The 20,036-nt window shown below is 44.5% G+C and overlaps 1 protein-coding gene across 1 annotated transcript in view; it reads right to left on the reverse strand.

Moving 5' to 3' along the window:
- Positions 1-9,203, reverse strand: part of LOC138258867 (IgGFc-binding protein-like) — a 63,934-nt gene extending 54,731 nt beyond the window's left edge. Inside the window, exon 1 of the mRNA XM_069206163.1 lies at positions 9,090-9,203. Coding sequence (XP_069062264.1) covers positions 9,090-9,150 — 61 coding nt within the window. The 5' untranslated portion in view covers positions 9,151-9,203. The remainder of the gene's footprint in view (positions 1-9,089) is intronic.
- Positions 9,204-20,036: the final 10,833 nt, after the last annotated feature.

A 20,036-nucleotide genomic window follows, 5' to 3' on the forward strand; every position in this document is an offset into this window, starting at 1 on the left:
GTGACCCTCCAGTCAGGGAGCGGACCACCAAGAAGATCCTGGAAGGGACCAGGCCTGCGAGAGGTCTGCGAGGAGAACAGATCAAGTCCTACTTAAAGGACTAAGCTTGCGAAAGGCTGAAACAGAAGATTATGCACCAGCTGAGGTGCAGCACAAGCCAGCGAGAGGTCCATGTGGCACAACATGAGACCTGTAGCGCAACGCCATATCAAGAAGGGAAAAGGAGAGGAGAGAGGAACGTGGCACGACACCACGACGTGAAGAACCAAAGAAGAAAGGGTGTGACAGACCTGTCACACAGAAGATCAGGAACACCACAGGTGCTCAAGAGAAAGGGAGAAGAGCGACAGGACTGAGGACTTATGCCAGCATCCTTCATCACAAGTCAGCCACCTGGGTGAGCAGAGATCACTGGAGACAGCTCCGCGGGTGGACCAACTGTAATCCGCCAGCATGCGAGAACTACTTCCAGGCCCCACGCTTCTCATTGCGAGTGTCCTGCCACCTGTCACCGGCTGCTTAACATCAGTGGCATCCCTGTTGCCAACTGCACACGCCAAGCAAGAACAGCACGTGGCCACGCAGTCCCTCAAGTCACTCCTTTTCCAAGAACGACACTGCAACCTGTTGATCTAACTACTATTCAGTAAGATTGTCATCCTTACCAGGTGCATCACCCAAACCACCTAAGGAGCAGAGCACCACCAGAGTGGAGCCAATATCAGCAAAAAGACCAGAGGTTGACGAGGCATCCCTGGAACCGTGGGAGGCTGACCACCCAGAAACCTGCTGTGAGACCCCGTGAACCGGACACCTGACGAAGAGAGCATATTTAACCATTTGGATCATCTACCCTTGGGGTTGCACGAGGCTTGGACGTGGCCCTGTTAGGAGTTCCGCAGCGACCCCCTTTGCGCAGCCTACGAATTGCCTGCACAGTCCACGTGGTCCCATGGCAATCCAGGGGCAAGGACCTCAAATGAATTTCGGTGAGAGGGGAATCCTGCCAAGAGAATGTGTCTGAAGCAGCTCCACGACAGGAACTGGGAAGCACACTGAGATCGCAGACGGAGACTGGTCAACCAAAGACTATCGGACAAAGGCCAGTGCACCTGAATTCTGAGGGCCAGAGCACACAAACCCTGTGACAACCACCCTTGTGGCTCCAAGCGTGTCTTGGAAGTTGTCCTGTTGGCTATTCCTCACAGACACCTTCACTTGGCCTGCAATAGGCCCAGCACAGTCCACACTGTCCCATGGCAGCCTGCCAAAGGGCCTCAAGGAGACTCCTGTAGGATGGAGTTCTGGCACGAGAGGGAAGCCTGAAGCTGCTCTACCAGCAGACGTTCGGATGCACAGAGGCCTTCATGGATGACTTCTTTTCATCCACGTCATCCTCAGTCGTGGAGGTTAGCCATCCTTGGAGCCTGAATGCCTTCCCAGAGATCCTTGAAGTGGACTCCCCACTGATCCTGATGCACCAGCATCGAACTTTGTAAATAGACTTCTTTACCGTGAGCCCAGGTGGGACAGGACCTGCAGTGCCCGAGTGCATTGTGATGTCATGGACAGGTGATTGAAGTATCCAGACTTCATCAACACTGCCATTCATGTCCAGAGCAGTCTAGTTAAACTACAGAGGCATGCCATGATGCCGAGTGCCCGAGCTGCTCCTGTTCAATGCAGCATGTCCGGTGGACCACCTGAAGAGACTCAGGCCCGAATTTATACTTTTTTTAGCGCCGCATTTGCGTCATGTTTTAACGCAAAAGCGGCGCAAACTCACAAAATACAATTGTATTTTGTGATTTTGCTACGCTTTTGCATCAAAAAGCGGCGCAAATGCCCCGCTAAAAAAGTATAAATACGGGCCTCAGTGATTATTTTCGTTTTCATGTTTCTCTGTCACAGGTTGGACTTGGTTGTTTGTCTTTCAATAAAGTTTGGGAGGGATGTAGTGTCCTGATGGACACATTCTAGTGTTTCCACCAGCCACTATGCTGAGGGCTGGCTACCACACTCACCCCACACCCATCCATCAAGAGGCCGGGCGCACATGCCCTGGGCCATTTGTATGAACCCTAACTGTGTGTCCAAGGCATCTCCTTTCAGGTAGCATGAGGGCCTAGGGCCCCCAACACTACAGCCTGAGTGGGGGTGACCCTCCGCTCTCTGTTTGAATCTGACCCGTCAGTGCTGTGAGCAGTGCTCGTAGGGTACTGAACCGTCACTGCCCAGCCTTTATCCCATGCTTTCCTGACCCCCCTCCCCACAACCCTCATGTGCCTTCCTGACTTCTCCAGCCCTCTTTAAAGCAAGGGTCTGGCTGTTTCTTGTGTTCTTATATAGCGGACAGCATGGCGAGAGGTGAACAAGGCTGTAAGAACCGTCTCTGCAGGCATTGCACTGTCTGAACTCACCTTTAATAGTAAAAAGTGACAAACAACATCAGCATACAGCCCCATCCATCAAGACCCCCTTCCAACAGGCCCTTACTCCGCAAACATCCTACATCCATCATGCAAGTAACACGCATGCGCACTCCCGCAGACAGTAAAACCCCCCCCTCTCTCTTCACTTGTGGAGAAGTGTGGCACAATGTTTATAGTGTCAGACCCCTGATGCAGAGATCTGGCCGGGGACCAGGGTTCAATTCCCACCCTGGTGGCTCTTGGGCTCAATTCCCTTGGACCAGGTAATTCTTGCCTCGGTGCCTAATCTAATTAATAGGTGTAACTCTGGGCAATAGCTTGCTTAATCTCCACAACAGCCCTCACAGCGCTTGGATACCTGGCTTCACCATGGGGCTGTCCAGGAGTGAGCGCCTCACAGGGAAAAGCCAAGAGGGGTTCCACAGTGGTATGCGTACAGTTCCTTGAGACCCTAATGGGTGAGTAGTGCGCTATACAGGGAGTGCAGAATTATTAGGCAAATGAGTATTTTGACCACATCATCCTCTTTATGCATGTTGTCTTACTCCAAGCTGTATAGGCTCGAAAGCCTACTACCAATTAAGCATATTAGGTGATGTGCATCTCTGTAATGAGAAGGGGTGTGGTCTAATGACATCAACACCCTATATCAGGTGTGCATAATTATTAGGCAACTTCCTTTCCTTTGGCAAAATGGGTCAAAAGAAGGACTTGACAGGCTCAGAAAAGTCAAAAATAGTGAGATATCTTGCAGAGGGATGCAGCACTCTTAAAATTGCAAAGCTTCTGAAGCGTGATCATCGAACAATCAAGCGTTTCATTCAAAATAGTCAACAGGGTCGCAAGAAGCGTGTGGAAAAACCAAGGCGCAAAATAAATGCCCATGAACTGAGAAAAGTCAAGCGTGCAGCTGCCACGATGCCACTTGCCACCAGTTTGGCCATATTTCAGAGCTGCAACATCACTGGAGTGCCCAAAAGCACAAGGTGTGCAATACTCAGAGACATGGCCAAGGTAAGAAAGGCTGAAAGACGACCACCACTGAACAAGACACACAAGCTGAAACGTGAAGACTGGGCCAAGAAATATCTCAAGACTGATTTTTCTAAGGTTTTATGGACTGATGAAATGAGAGTGAGTCTTGATGGGCCAGATGGATGGGCCCGTGGCTGGATTGATAAAGGGCAGAGAGCTCCAGTCCGACTCAGACGCCAGCAAGGTGGAGGTGGAGTACTGGTTTGGGCTGTATCATCAAAGATGAGCTTGTGGGGCCTTTTCGGGTTGAGGATGGAGTCAAGCTCAACTCCCAGTCCTACTGCCAGTTCCTGGAAGACACCTTCTTCAAGCAGTGGTACAGGAAGAAGTCTGCATCCTTCAAGAAAAACATGATTTTCATGCAGGACAATGCTCCATCACACGCGTCCAAGTACTCCACAGCGTGGCTGGCAAGAAAGGGTATAAAAGAAGGAAATCTAATGACATGGCCTCCTTGTTCACCTGATCTGAACCCCATTGAGAACCTGTGGTCCATCATCAAATGTGAGATTTACAAGGAGGGAAAACAGTACACCTCTCTGAACAGTGTCTGGGAGGCTGTGGTTGCTGCTGCACGCAATGTTGATGGTGAACAGATCAAAACACTGACAGAATCCATGGATGGCAGGCTTTTGAGTGTCCTTGCAAAGTAAGGTGGCTATATTGGTCACTGATTTGTTTTTGTTTTGTTTTTGAATGTCAGAAATGTATATTTGTGAATGTTGAGATGTTATATTGGTTTCACTGGTAATAATAAATAATTGAAATAGGTATATATTTGTTTTTTGTTAAGTTGCCTAATAATTATGCACAGTAATAGTCACCTGCACACACAGATATCCCCCTAACATAGCTAAAACTAAAAACAAACTAAAAACTACTTCCAAAAATATTCAGCTTTGATATTAATGAGTTTTTTGGGTTCATTGAGAACATGGTTGTTGTTCAATAATAAAATTAATCCTCAAAAATACAACTTGCCTAATAATTCTGCACTCCCTGTACAAGTGCGAAGTTTACAGCTTTGTTTTCACTTGTCACTTCTTACAATGTAGTCTTAAGGGTGAGAGTTTTCTACTGAACATCCTAAAAATATTACTTACCCTCATATGTTGACATCACAGGGGTTATTGGTGGTTGAAGGCCTCGGCTTACCTCGGTCTGTACCTGAACCCCCAACTGGGGTGTCAGTCACTTGTTCCTGAACACCCCATTTTGAACACATTTTTGGGCCTCATGTACAAAATGCTTTTACCATCACAAACCCTAAGATTCAGTAAATCAGAAGGTTCGAAAATGCTAAATCCCTTTTTCAAATGTATTTATCTTATTTAACGATTCTGAAAAGGTTGTTCGAATAGTAAATGAGTTCAGTGATCGAAGTGCATTAAACAAAGTGTGGGAACTGTGATGTTGCATGCAGTGGGGGCGGGGTCAGTGAGTGTCCGGCAGGAGTCAGTTAGTGCCAGGGTCAGGGTCAAAGGTGTGGCTAAAAAAATAAAATATTCTGTTTGGTCTTTCACCACTAGGTAGCTACATATACAATAACATGCAGCTTAAATGAAAAATATATTTTAAAAAGTTGTTGATCACTGGGAACTGCACTATACTACACTATGAAACCTCTATTAGTTAGTGCACGACAGAGGTCTGTGTGTAACCAGAGAGCCACAGAACTAAGGGGGTCCAAAGTTACTCCACCGAATGACCGCTCCGCGGTCAAAAGACCGGAGGACATTCCTACTTTCCCGCTGGGCCGGAGAGCGCCCGCCAAGAGAGCGCCCGCCGGCCCAGCGGGAAAGGCCCTGCAACATTGAAGCCGGCTCCGAATGGAGCCGGCGGTGTTGCAGGGGTGCGACGGGTGCAGTGCACCCGTCGCGATTTTCACTGTCTGCAGTGCAGACAGTGAAAATCTTTCTGGGGCCCTGTTAGGGGGCCCCTGCACTGCCCATGCCAGTGGCATGGGCAGTGCAGGGGCCCCCAGGGGCCCCACGACACCCGTTCCCGCCATCCTGTTCCTGGCGGTGAAAACCGCCAGGAACAGGATGGCGGGAAGGGGGTCGGAATCTCCATGGCGGCGCCGCCATGGAGATTCAGCCCAGCAAGGGGAAAACTGGCAGGAAACCGCCGGATCCCCTTTTCTGACTGCGGCTTTACCGCCGCGGTCAGAATGGGCTGGGAAGCACCGCCAGCCTGTTGGCGGTGCTTCCGTCATTTTAGCCCTGGCGGTCGCCGACCGCCAGGGTTAGAATGACCCCCTAAGTCTTGGTTGGTGCAGTGAAGTTAAGTGACGTGTTTTTTTAGGACTACAGGTCACAGTCTGTGGCAGGAAACGCTGTGAACATGTAATTCAATATTTTAAACTTGCATGACACAGTATGAAATAGACTGCTACAAAATTAGCAAAATGTTTATGATAAATTGGTGCTTCTAACATATAGATTTTAGTAATATCCGGAGCGTACCTTGTGCAGCTGTTTTACATTACTGTCCCTTCAAAGCCTCCAGATGTAGTAAGCACAATATAAAAGTACAATTACAATTAAAAGCACACACTTCATAGCCCAGTTCTTATCGCTTTGCACTACCACTCAAAAAGAAAAGAATCTTTGTCAACACAAAGCTTTGGGCAATCAGGTCAATTGAATCCAGTCCAGGCTCCAAAGCATCCTTTTCATTTGCAGATTAACTAGTTGGTCACGTTTGCATTTTACTTCAGGTAAGCAGGCACCCTGGCAGGAAGGCTTGTTTAGTTGGCTGCCCGGCTTTGGTTTCAACGCACAAGAGACTCAATGAATGACACTTCAGCTGAGGCATTTAAACTGTCGAAATTAACCGTCCCGGGATGGTTGTCTTTTGACAAAAAGGAGGGGAACCGTGTATCATAAATTATAAAACTATGGGCACATCATACCCCTCCGAGCCCGCCCACATCAACCACTGAATGGGTTGAGGAAACCACACCAAATTCCTATTTGGAAGGGGTGTGTTAAAGGCATCCCTTCCAAATACTGATTCCTTACCAAAATCAGGGCACAAAACATTAATATCTGACCAACACCTTAAAGGAGGTGGTAACCCATTTGCAAGTGGAAAGGGGACCCCTGCCACTTTGTGAATATGAACTTAAACAATTTTTAGGGGCAGGCAGTGGTCTGTAGGACCACTGACTACTCTTTAAAAAAGGTGTGTAAAGCTTTAATTTAAAAAAAAAAATGTATCCAGTTTTCTATTACGGAAAATGGGTTGTGTTTAAAAAATGATTGCCTTTTTTTTTAAAGCACCATGCTGACCTCCATCATGCTACCATCCCCGTGATTCCTAGTGGGTCGTGATTTTCAACCTACCTCATTAATATTCATGAGGAAAATTGAATTGCGACCCACTGTGATCAGGGCCACTGGAATTATGTGCCAGAGGAGGGCCAAATAATGCATCAGGGTTGAGTAAATTATGTGGCAAGAAAAGCTAAATTATCATTATGCAGTGTAATGCAGCACATTTTGTCATTGCAATGCTTAATTTTGTCATTTTTCGGTTTTGTCTGAAATCTATAGTACTAAATATATCTTAAAAGGGGCTTACATCCCGCCTTCCCTTCCCCTTCTTGTTGGTCCGAGTGCTTGTCGTTTTTTCTTTTCCTCTTTTCTATTGGTTGTAGTTCTTCTTTTCCAGTGTTCTCTGGGTGCTTTTCTCTTTTGAGACTCCCATGGCCCAAGTACTCATCCTTCCTATTGGTCTGTGTGCTTGTCAATTTTTCTTTTACTCCTTTGTATTGGTTGTAGGCTTCTTTTCGAGTGTCCCTTGGGTGCTTTTCTCTTATCAGGCTGCCCCAAGTACTCATCCACATCCACCCTTTGTTGCTTTGATGGGTGAAACCTCCGTAATTGGATTGATGCACAGAGTTTATTTAGCTTTCATGATCCTTCCCTGGCTGAAAGCATTTAAAGCTGCTTGCATGCATCTAAAGCAGGGGAGAAGCTGTATTTTGTTGAGGTTCTCTGAAGACTGCACGTTTTATCCAGCGTGCTTTTGCCAATTACGTGTGTTTCTTCAAAGTTAAAAGTTAAGGAATGTAAACGTAATTGCATTCACTGGGTTCTCAAAGGCCTGGATCTGGTGTTATGTTTTAATTCCTACTACAATACCGTCATCTTGTGGCCAAAATCAGTATTTACATACAAGAGAAAGCGATATTAAATACGTTCCTTGTTTCGTCATTCTATTGCAGCGCCTAGACATCTTTAGCGTCCAGATGATGGTCTACTCCTCTATTCGCTCTTCCTCCATGTAAGCTGCTCTTGAATGAGTCACTAGTTTCGAAAATGCTGGTTCACTAGTTTCGAAAACGCTGGTTCATCTAAATCAGCCGACGCGGGCATGTCACACAGGCGCTTTGCATTGTCGTTGATGCCAGAGAAGTCTGAAAAGGGCTGTCAGGGCTGTTTACCGACAGCTGCCTCTGGACAACACTATTCAAAACACAGCTTTAGTTTCAGGTTTTCTTGCTCAAAATGTGTTGCTTGAACCCTAGTTTACTAGTCACTTTTTGTGGCTTTTTAGACTTAATTTAGTGTTTTATAACTGTGCAGTAATAATTGTTTTTTGCGCATTCAGACCCCCGCATGTTCAGACTTAATTGCAATATCAGCAGTATAATCATAGCTTTATCAGGAAATTGTTAATGCGGGCCTTGATAATTTTTGCTAATCATCAATGCTCGAAAGTACTGGGATCCTGCTGGATTTGTATTCAACTATCACCTTGGGTGGGCCATCTGCAGCCTAAAACATAATGCTAACGTAATTGAATGTAAATGGAAAGAAAAGTGATATATTGCCTTTATTTAAAAAAAAAAAAGTCAGAGCACTTTCATTAACTTATATTGCACAACTTTTCACCAAGCTTCAACTAACAACAAAAACAAAATGTTATTCATCACAAAGGCGAAACCTAATGCATTTACCAATGCTTGTAATGCTTGTTTACATTGTCTGGGGGCTGGTTGGGGGCTTGTTGTACTTCATTTGTATTAGTTTAACACCCAAATATAGCAACAAGCAAGCAATATAGCAATAATCAACAGAAAAGTGGCCAGTCGAAGTTCTTCCAGAGCTCAGAAACATAGATTGCTACATTTGTTGTAACTTTTGAACCGTCGGAGGTAGAAACAATATTGTTTCAGTAAAATCTGCAGATTATGCAGCAGATCATGGACTATGTAGCAAATGCAGCAAATAAGCTAAAAATATGCAAAAATGATTCAGCCGCACAGTCACATAATTCCACTGGCGCTGACTATGATTCAGTATTTTGTGAACCAACCTATTAGTACACAGGTTCGGAAAATACCAATGCATTCGGTCAAAGTTGGTGCACAAATTACAACCAGTTTAACTGAGTGTATTTTTAGGACATGGGGCCCACAGTTCCTGTATAGTATAGTGATTTGGGGCCATATGCACGAAAGCTTTTTCCCATAGACACAGAATGGGTAAAATCCTTTGGTACATCTGGCCCCTGGTTCCTAATACAGCAAGACATTAAAACCCAAGAATTAACGTATGCTGAGCCCTGCGCATGCATTCTAAGGCTGGCGGCTGGTGGAACAGCTGTACTCACCAGAAGTAATGCCTGTGGTCAGGAGAACCAGAAAGGCTCTTGTAACAATCCACCCCAGCATTGTGCCAGTTTTCGCAATCACAAGCTTCGCTGCTGCTTGCAAATATTGCTTGAATTTATGCAACTTTTCGCCTGGCTCCGTTCATACCTTCTTTTATTGGAGCTGTGCGGGGAAGGAGGGGGACAATACTTAGTTTTTTTCAAGGAAACAATTAACACTTCTATCTTTGCATATTCATCATTTGGCCTTGATAGCCTTTGACGTGTGAACATTGCAGCTGCTTGACAGGTGCATCGGTTTCCGGTAAACTTGCTTTTCACTGTAACATAAAATGAGCAAGCATTTATACCATTAACTCATTAGTTGGCTTGGCGCGGGCCTCTTTAAAATAGGGGGCTCTGCACAGGCTTCATTGGCATATGGTGCACTGCACTGATGTCTATAGGATATAGTGCATGGCACAGCCATCTATAGAATATGATGCATGGCACAGGCATCTTTAGAATATGGGGTACTCACAGGTGTCTACCGGATATGGTGCATGGCGCAAGCGTCTATAGGACACGGTGCACGGCGCAGGCATCTACAGGACATGGTGCATGGCACAGGTGTCTGTAGGATATGGTGCTCGGTGCAGGTATCTTAGGATATGGTTCCAGCAAGGTGTCTTTAGGATATAGTGCATGGCACAGCCATCTATAGAATATGATGCATGGCACAGGTCTTTTTAGAATATGGGGCTCCTCACAGTTGTCTACCGGATATGGTGCATGGCGCAGGTGTCTATAGGACACGGTGAACGGCGCAGGCATCTACAGGACATAGTGCATGGCACAGGTGTCTGTAGGATATGGTGCTCGGTGGAGGTGTCTATAGGATATGGTTCCAGCAAGGTGTCTGTAGGATATAGTGCATGGCACAGCCATCTATAGAATATGATGGACGGCACAGGTGTCTTAAGACTATGGGGGTCCTCACAGGTGTCTACAGGATATGGTGCATGGCGCAGGTGTCTATAGGGTATGGTGCACGGCGCAGGCATCTACGGGACATGGTGCATGGCACAGGTGTCTGTAGGATATGGTGCTCGGTGTAGGTGTCTATAGGATATGGTTCCAGCAAGGTGTCTGTAGGATATAGTGCATGGCACAGCCATCTATAGAATATGATGCATGGCACAGGTGTCTTAAGACTATGGAGGTCCTCACAGGTGTCTACAGGATATGGCGCAGGTGTCTATAGGGTATGGTGCACGGCGCAGGCATCTACAGGACATGGTGCATGCCACCGGTGTCTGTAGGATATGGTGCACAGCAAGGTGTCTGTAGGATATAGTGCATGGTGCAGGCATCTATAGTATACGGGGCATGTCGCAGACGTTCGAAGGATGTAATGCACGGCACAGCCATATATAAGATAGAGCATGCAGCGCAGGCGTCATGAAGGTGAGTGCCAAGGTTTGTATTGGTTGTTGCCAAGTAAAGGTAGCTGAAGGCTAAGACTATTCACCCACAAGTGGGTAGAAGGGACAAGCGACCCTTGGGTTCTGGAAATTATAAGAGGTTTCAGGATAGATTTTTGCGAGGTTCCTTTTCAGAGTTCTCAACCCGGAGAGACTGTCTTCGGATGTGAGAGAATGGATTTAGTGGATTTGGAGGTTGCTCAAATCTTAGAAAAGGATGCTATAAAAAAGGTATAAGTCTCACAGGAAGGGTTTGTAAGTGCAATTTTCCTGGAACAAAAGAAGGACAAATGCTGGCGTCCAGTGATAAATCTAAGAGACCTATACAAGTACTTAGGGTTCAGATACTTCAAGATGGAGGGAATTCATCTTTTATGGGACACTTTACCGGAAAAGGATTGGTTAGTAAAACTGGATTTGAAGGATGCGTATTTAACGAGATTCCTATGGAGAGATAGTTGCAGAGATATCTGAGTTTCAAATGGAGAGGTGTGTTGCACCAGTTTTGTTGTCTGCCTTTTGGCTTATACTCTGCTCCATGGTGCGTTACCAGGGTCTTAAGACTTATGGACGCCTTTTTGAGAGAGAGAGGAATTCAGTTAATAATATATTTAGACAGCATCTTGCTGATGTGTCAGGTAAAAACAGAGTTAGTGGATCATTTACACGACAAGGGAGGTTCTTGAAGACCTGGGGGTCATTGTGAACACGGAGAAGTCATTGTTGATGCCAAGTCCGTTTCTGGAGTTTTTAAGTTTTCAGGTAGACACTTTACGAACTCAGTTACTTCTTCCCCAGAAAAAGATAAAGAAAATAAAGAAGGAAGGATGATATATCTTAGGAAAGGAGGTGGTAACACTCAGGGATTTGCAAAGGACTATTGGTCTGTTATCCTTCAAGCCACTTGGAAATTGTGGTGACAGGCACACCTTCCCACAAGACACTAGCTTTGCTGCGGAGAGCATGATGTGCGTGGGGTGATAGGTACACCTTAAAGTACATGTGGGTTTTAACCACGTTTTTCGTTTAGTTAAAAAAATGTGTTAAATATTGAACCTTCATCCTCTGTTTAAACCTTGAGTTTTTCATCAAGTCTGACTTTAGCCATGCAATCCATCAACTCACATTCACTGTTTCTTGTCCTGGTCCTGGTTCACCAATGATACAATGGAAGCAGTGGTTCGATGCCTTCGAAATGTACCTAAGAGCTATTAGTGCTTTTTACTTTCACCCAGAAAAGAAAACTATTCTATAATTACATTCATTGGGCCTTGAGGGCAGGGAAATCTACAAACATTTGCCAGACTACAAAGGAATGGAGGGTGAAGAGTTAGATGAATATCAAGAAGTTGTTAAGAAATTGTAACGTAGATTTGATGTTCCTCAAAGTTTAGTGGATTTGCACCACAAATCTTTCAAAAGGGTACAGCTACAAGATGAACATGTAGAGTGAATTATGCAGGTTTAGCAATTTGACCAATTTATAAGATATCCGTTTTTTGGCCATTATTATGATAGGCATATTCAACAGAAACTGCTGGCTATGGGTAACCCTTCCTTAGAAGAAATCATCAAAGTTGCAAAAAGCACTGAGCTCTCAGATTTCATTAAAGGAGTTGAATGATACTCTGGGTCAAAAGATGGGTACTTATAAGAAGGGAAATAGAATTAATAACAAAGGATTCTTCAATTTACAACATTTTTGTTTCAGATGTGGCAATTTACCACATGTATGGAACGGGAGACCATGTCCTGCCAGGAATGTAACATGTAGAATATGTTCTAAAGTAGGTAATTTTGTGAAGGTATGTCAGAGCAATCAACATCAACTAGAGTAGCATATGAAGAAGAAAATCTAAACCCCTCATTGGACCATGTTGTACAGGATTTTGATGACATGGTATTGGTAGTTTCTAAGGAGATAGTCAAGGGGAATCCCTTAGAACAGTGGTTCCTAACTTGTGGTCCATGGCACATACCCAGGGGGGCCACAGACATAGGCCGACAAGAAGGCACTTCTTCAGCTAGGACCTCTGACAAAAACACATGAATGTTTTTATATTTATTACTTACTTTGTGCACCAATTTTAAAAGCACTGCAACGTTCCTTGTACATCCAGGAGCTTTCAGGCAAAAATGAAAGCGTCAAGATAACTCTGGCGATTAATGTACCTGCTGGAGAGAGATGGGGGTTTTGTCTAGTGGCAGCTTTGACTCATCTAAGGTAGCGTAGATGGTTAATATGTCTCCTGCAGAGAACGTGTATCATGCAAAAAACAGAATTTTATGTGCATAGCACAGTGGGTTACTGCTTTTGTCACAGAGATTCTTTTGTTACTTTTCATTTCATAAGTTACAATCATAGTCTAGCACAGTAGGCAATGAACTTCCATCAAAGAGCTGCATGCAAACGGTATAGCTCAAATTAGAAAGTTATGTTTCTTCCCAGTCTTTCATTTTTTGTATGCTGCTAAAAAAAGTTTGCTTGTGTAGAAATGCATTCTTATTATTAACGTCAATGCAAACCACCGTGTTATGTTCTGAATCCTGAGTGTGTGCTTCTCCAGACCAAGCACTCTTAGAAAATGCCCACCACTGTGGATGACAGGTGAATCCTACACCTTGAAATCCCCTGTAAAGCACTCTGACACCCTACACAGGAATGAGAGGTGCTATTAAACAAATTAATTACTTGTGACAGAGAGGCTATGGAGAGTGGAGGGGCCCCTATGGTTTTACTTCATTTCTCCACCACATATTAATGTAGTAAAGCTTTCTCAGATCTTATGTACCTAAAAAATAAAAACAGAAATCTCTTGGGATATGAAGAATCTGACCTGAGGATTTAGCTTTCCTAAATAAAAATAAACATTGATTAGCTAGACGCCGAGATACAGTGCCAACCTTCCCATTATTTGAATTTTATTTTTGCATGCTTTTTCAATATAAAATGATTATAGCTTTAGTAATTCGAGTATTTGTTTGGTGTGTACTTGTTTCTGTATTTTTTTGTGAATTACTGTTTTAAAGTTTGAAATTTAGCTCATACAAATTGCTTAGCGGTCCTCTGCTTCCAGTAGTGATTCAGTGGGGGTCCTCTGGAGTTAAAAGTTTGGGAACGACTTCCTTAGAATTTGTTGATCCATACATGGACATTGGGGTGAGTGACAAAACACTCCATTTATTAGTTGATTCAGGTGCAAGGAGCACTATGATTATGGGGAACCTATTTAAAGAAAAATGGGGAAATAGAAAAGTTTTCCTCTGGACAGGTCACCAGTTTCGTATGAAGGTAGGAAAGTAGTCTTGGAAGGATATATAAAAGACATCCTTGAGTTTAGGGGGTGTAAAATTCAGGGAAAAATCTATGGCGGAAAAAAAGGGTTAAACATCCTTGGGTGGCTCCATCAAGGATTATTTGACATGGTACTTAGACCAAGTAAGAAAGAAAAGGTCATGGTGGTTAAGGAACAATCTGCACTTGATAAGTTGTCATAAGAATTTCCAAATGTGTTCAGTGATGTGTTAGGGAAAATTTCAGGCTTTAAGCATAAAATAACGGTTAAGCAAGGGGCCCTTCCTGTAAAACATACATTGCAAACTATTGCATTCAATTTGCAAGATGATCTTGAGAAAGAACTGAGGAGATTGCAAGAGAAAAGAGTATTAGAACTGATTGAATCCTCCCTCTGGTTGTCTCCATTAGTGGTAGCAAAAGGAATGGTGAAATGAGGGTTTGTGTGGATTTGCGCAGTTTAAGCAGGGAAATCTGGGTAGAATCATATCCCCTGCCGAAAACCAATGAGGTATTAGGAAAGATGTGAGGATCTAAGTAGTTTTCCAAGATTAATTTAGCATCTGCTTACTGCCTGGTAAAATTAGGAGACTCTTCCTGACATTCTAGTGCTTTTAACTGACACATATGCACATTCTTGTACTGTTGTATGACTTTCGGACTTGCGTTAGCTGCCTCAGTCTTCCAGAGAATTATGTTCCACCCTTCTTAGGGTCACTCCTGAGTGCCTTTTTTTGGACCCTGGTGCTGACCCAGCAAGCTCTCTGGGGTCAGAGAGCGTACTATCAACAAGGCGTGGACACAGATCTGTAAATCAAAGACTAAACAGGTGCTCTGTTGCTAACAAATTGAACAGCCCCTGGCAATTCTTTACTTCACTGTCTTCACCCAACCATCCACTGATGTGCAAAAGGAATCCACACAATCCCCCAAGGTCTGTTGGGACAGCTTCTGACTGACCCTGAACTTCTGTCTGTACGTCTCTGGGTTCAGACCAAATGTCCTGATTGGGGATATCTCATCCTGTCTATCCCTTTTAGGGCTAGTAGAGTGCCCCTCCCCTCACTAGGAATGTGCTTCCACAGACTAGCTCCCCAATCCTCTTCAGTGACCACCATCACTGCTAGACTCAGTCCTCCTGGCTTTGATGTCCAGCTCTCCAAAGTTGTTTCTAAGCCAACGTCATTTTCTTTTCCTCCATAGTCAATTGTCTCTGCTCCAAGAATCTTTCCTGTTCCGATTGGAGCTTAGCCAGCTCTAATTCTAATTTCCTCTCAGCCTGGAGAGGACACACTGATTCCTGACCTTAGGGGGTGGCGTGGGGGTGCATCTCTCTTCGCCAGGCTGGTTGCCTCCTGTCCCACAGGCAGTCCCAGATTCTACATAGAATACTGGTCCAGCTGATCATCATCCTCTATTTCCTCCTCACCCTCTCTGATGTCTCATGTGCTGCATCCCTTGAATCCAACCAGGCATTCAGTGCCTTCTGCAGCTCCACCTTCTTGGTGAAGCCTTTGGTAGAAACCCCAACCTCCTTGCAAAAATCCTTGAGTGTTTAAAATGTGTACTTCTCAAATTTGGCAACTCAAACTCCAGGTTTCCAGGTGCACGTGCAGATGCAGTTATGGGACCTCCAATCAGAGACATGATTTAGAATAAAAAGCAAAAATGCCAATCAGGGAGAATTGAAAATTAAAAATGCCAATTTAGAGAGAGCAGGAAAAATAATGCCAATGGGGATCAGAGACAATTGTTTCAAATTGGTCTAGATGTGGGTAGTAGTGTACACCAAATTACTGTAAATTACTGCACAAACACAAGTCCTATCCTCACCGCTGATCACCAGTGTTAGAAATTGGCTGTCTGGTTGTCAGAGTATATACCCTATACAAGCAGTCAGGCTAAGTTAGATATACAACTTTAATTAACCAGTGCTCACACTCTGGTAACTTGGCACAGATCAGTCAGGCTTAACATAATGGCAATGTATAAAGTATTTGATCAACACTTAAATTACACTGTGAAAACACCACATAAAGACTCCCCACCGGTTTAGAAAAATAAATAATATTTATCTGAGTAAAACAAAAGCAAAACCGCAAAAAAAATCCATTTAGTACTTTTCAAGTTATAAGGCCCTTTTGGTAAATGCAGGTAAAATACATTCACATCTTTTAGGGCCTTTACGGTGTTCTTTGTGAAATTACTACAATCCCCATTGGGGATCAACAGATGGACTTCCTAAGCACTAGGGCAGGAAAGCAGTTTTCTAAAAGTACTTGGGATGGTTCTTGTTGTTTTAAAGGATTTAAACGCAGTGCTCACACAAGGGGCCTCACTCAATCCATTGTGGCCATGCAGTTGCATATTCAGCCACCTGCAAAAGCGCATGAGGCTACAATTGCACACAGTATCTTTCTTATGAAGATTGCGGGGTGATGGCCATGCTGTTTGCGCCCGTGTCACTAAATGTTTCTTCCAGTAGAAAGGAGTTGTGGTGATGGCCAGGCTGGACTGTCCTCAGTAGTCTGATGATAAATGTCACCCGTCGGCAGCAATCTCCCTCAGGACCACAGTCATGTACTCAACTTCGGCACACAGCGTTAGCATAGCTACCACGTCGGCCCAGAGGAAGCTCTTGTTACCCAGATAACACGAGGGTGGAGGACCGCACTGCAAGGGGCTTCCCTCAGTGCTGTGGCGTCTCTCCAGCAGCAAAGTCGGCAGCTTCAGAAGGTGCAGGGGGAAGTCGGGCATTCAAGTTGCAAAGCAGCTCAGAATTGAGGTGCGTGTCCTGAAGTAACAAAACACAGAGTGCAGAGCTCGCCTGCAGCTCAAGTCTTGCGCTGGTCAGTAAAGTAGTAAACACTGATTTTAATAGGCATCCACTGCCATGTAATACATGTGAAGTCTTGGATGGCCCTGTGACTTCAAAACAAGAGGTAAGTCAACAAGCCCATGGAAAATCTTGGGTTAAATGATGTAGCGATTAGGTCAAGACCTCATCACTCCAGGCAAGAAGTAGCAGGCCAACACAGCATAGCAAGTAGCACAGTGGCAGTCCCTCCTACTACACATCACACAGCAAACAGTAGGTCAGCACAGCAATGCAGTTAGCAGAATGGCAGTCCCTCTTTGCAGCACATTAGTCCTTCTTCCTGGCAGAATGTCCGTGGTTCCAGTAGAGCTCTGATTTCTGGGGTTTGAGATTCAGTACTTACACCCAAATGTGCCTTTGAAGAGGAAAGACTTCAAAGAGAGGCCTTAAAGTGCACAAGGTCCCTGCCCTTCCTTCCATGGCCCTGGACACTCTACAGAGGGGTTTGCAGCACTTTTTGTGAGGAAAGGTGCAGCCCTATTCAGATGTAAGTGTCAGCTCCTCCCTCCCACCTAGCCCAGGAATATTTTACTACCAGGACATGGAATACCTAAACGTACACACACAACTTTCTAAACACACTGCACGCTGCTTTCTGAGCTGACCAGGGATTACCCTGGGGGTAAATTATATGCATGTATAAGGAAGTTTGGATCTAGCAAAAGGTTTCTTTTGCCAGGTCGAACTGGCAGTTTAAAACTGCACACACAGGCTGCAAGGGCAGACATGAGACAAGTATAAAGTTCTACTTAAGTGGGAGGTACAACCAATGCAGCAGGTCCACTAGTAGCATTTAATGTAGAGTCCTTGGGAACAGGTAGTCCCAATTTACTAGGGACTCACAAGCAAATTAAATATGGCAATCGGGTATCAGCCACTTCTCTCGTGTTTTGAGGACAGAGCACAAGCATTTTAGCACGGTTAGCAGTGATAAAGTGTGCAGAACCCCAAGGTCAGAAAACATGAAGTCAGCAAAACAGGAGAGTTAAAGGCAAACTTTTAGGTGAAAACCCACGCTAAGAATTAAAGTCTAACAGGTCCAAAGTGATATGTTAGAGTTTATCATTTTGCTTTGTCTTTAAGAATTTAAAAAAAATTTAGAAAAGCTCCAACCTTCACATTATTCACATTAGAATACAATTTTTGATTTTTCTATGTTTGATTGCAAATTTCTGTATTTGTGTGATGTACACATGTTGCTAAAGTTTTGGGTTTTTCTTATTTTGAGGTTCAAATCATAGAATCTCCTCATGCTGGGGGTCTCAAGCTTCCAATAAGAGCTTAGCGTGGGTCCCCAGTTTGCAGTAATGATTTAGTGGGGGTCCCCAACAGTCAAAAGGGTAAGAACCACTGATCTAGATGACATGATCCCCACCTCAAGTGCTGAAAGATTTTTATCTGCGATTGGTGGTGAGTCAAGTTGTTGGAAGCATTTGATCTTGCAACAGTGCTTTATTTGAGCTGGTGGTTTCCGATGCAGGGCACTGGCACTTATCTTTTAGGGTGGGTACTTATCTTTCTGCCTCAAGCATTTAGTGCGAGGAAAACACACATATGGGAAAGATGGTGGAAGAGAAAAATGAAAAAGTGTCACAAAGGGAGAAAGAAGAACACTGCAGGAGTGAGCTGAAGGGCAGGGAGTGGCTGTAAACGGATTAAAGAGCCCCGAGATGACTTCAGAATAAGGCTTCCTCAGCATTCACTGCTCACACATTTAATTGCAGAAGCCACGTTTTTTCAGGGGAGAGCTTTGGGCACTGGGACGTTTTTATTTACAAATAGAATACTGTCTTGCAATAAGCGATGTTCCATACACTCCCTCATAGATAGGACTAAGGACAAATGTCTGCAATCCCTAGGATTCCCATGTCCTACGAAAGCCCCCCCGTAGTAGCCATAAGGATCCCTGTAAGATCGACCCCTAATGGGCTGTCGCAGCAGCACACAGGGACCCACAGGGGTTGTCACCGACAGGGAAGGTACCATTCTGGGGTCAGGTGGGGGAGGCAGAAGGCAGACATTGTTACATCCTCAGTGGCAGTTTCTTGAGTCCGACCAAGGCTCATGGACCAGGGATGACTTGAATTAAATACACAGTCCTTCTTTTCTGCGAGGTAAAATTAGGAATGTTGCAATATTTATGATAGTTCTCAAAACATCAGAGATGCTACTTACTTTACAATTATCCTTTATTGTAACATTCATAATTTTACCTGATTTAAAAGCATTGTTGTAAATTAGTTTTGCTGAAAAACATATTTTTGCCAAATTCTTTGTAGAAACAGATTTATAGAATGTGAATGAAAAAAGTGACCTGTGCAGAGGGAATGTACCCGAGCAGATGACGTCACACAAGTCACAGAAAAGTGGCTGTATCTGTGGGAAACGGATGTTTACAACCAGTGCCTAATTTGTGCTTGTGGTTTCCGGTGCGGAGCACCGGCACTTTTTTTTTAGGGCCGGCACTTATTTTTCTGCCTCAAGCATTTACTGCGAGCAAAAGACACATATGAGAAAGACAGAGGAAGAGAAAAACGAAAAAGTGTCACAAAGGTAGAAAGCAGAAAGCTGCAAGAGTGAGCTGAAGGGGCAGGGAGTGGCTGTAAATTGATTGAAGAGGTCCGAGATGGCTTCAGGATTACGCGGCTTCAGTATTCCGTGTTCGCACATTTAAATGCAGCAGCCACGTGTTCAAGAGGAGGGCTTTCGGCACCGGCTTCTTGGAAGATTAGGGGTGGACTGCAGAATGCCTCAACTGGTCCTGGAACACAGTTCATAAATGTTCAAAACCCCCTAGGTTTACGATTACAATTTAAATAAACTGCTCAGTGGAGATGGCACAAAGATAACATTTAAATTTGGACTAATAGACGTGGAGTCACTCATAACCAGCTGTGCATTTCTGAAAGACTCACCCATATATAAAACCAATAAATCTCTCCTAGGTTGAAGTCTCTGTCCCCTCCTTTTCCCAGTCTCGCGAGACTGAGTATGTGATGCTGTTGTTGGGCAGGTGTTGCACCTTCTCTCTACCTCCAACAGAATCCTGCACCCCAGAGGGTGACCCCCACAGCCTTACAAAGGGGCAATACTGCTCCCTAAAGACACTGGATTGCTTGGCTTCATTTGCCAGGCACAGCGAAGGCAACGGTGGGCAGTGCCTGCAGAAAAAAACCTTCAGTGCACATTTTGCCAAATAATCAATACACCACATGAAAATGCCAATATAGCTCTGAGATCAATATTCTACAAATGTGTCTATTGAGTATAGTTGTGTGTAGACTGAATGTGCCCTTCATTATCTAAACCCA

Source organism: Pleurodeles waltl, chromosome 9, assembly GCF_031143425.1.
Source record: "Pleurodeles waltl isolate 20211129_DDA chromosome 9, aPleWal1.hap1.20221129, whole genome shotgun sequence".
Lineage (NCBI taxonomy): Eukaryota > Metazoa > Chordata > Amphibia > Caudata > Salamandridae > Pleurodeles > Pleurodeles waltl.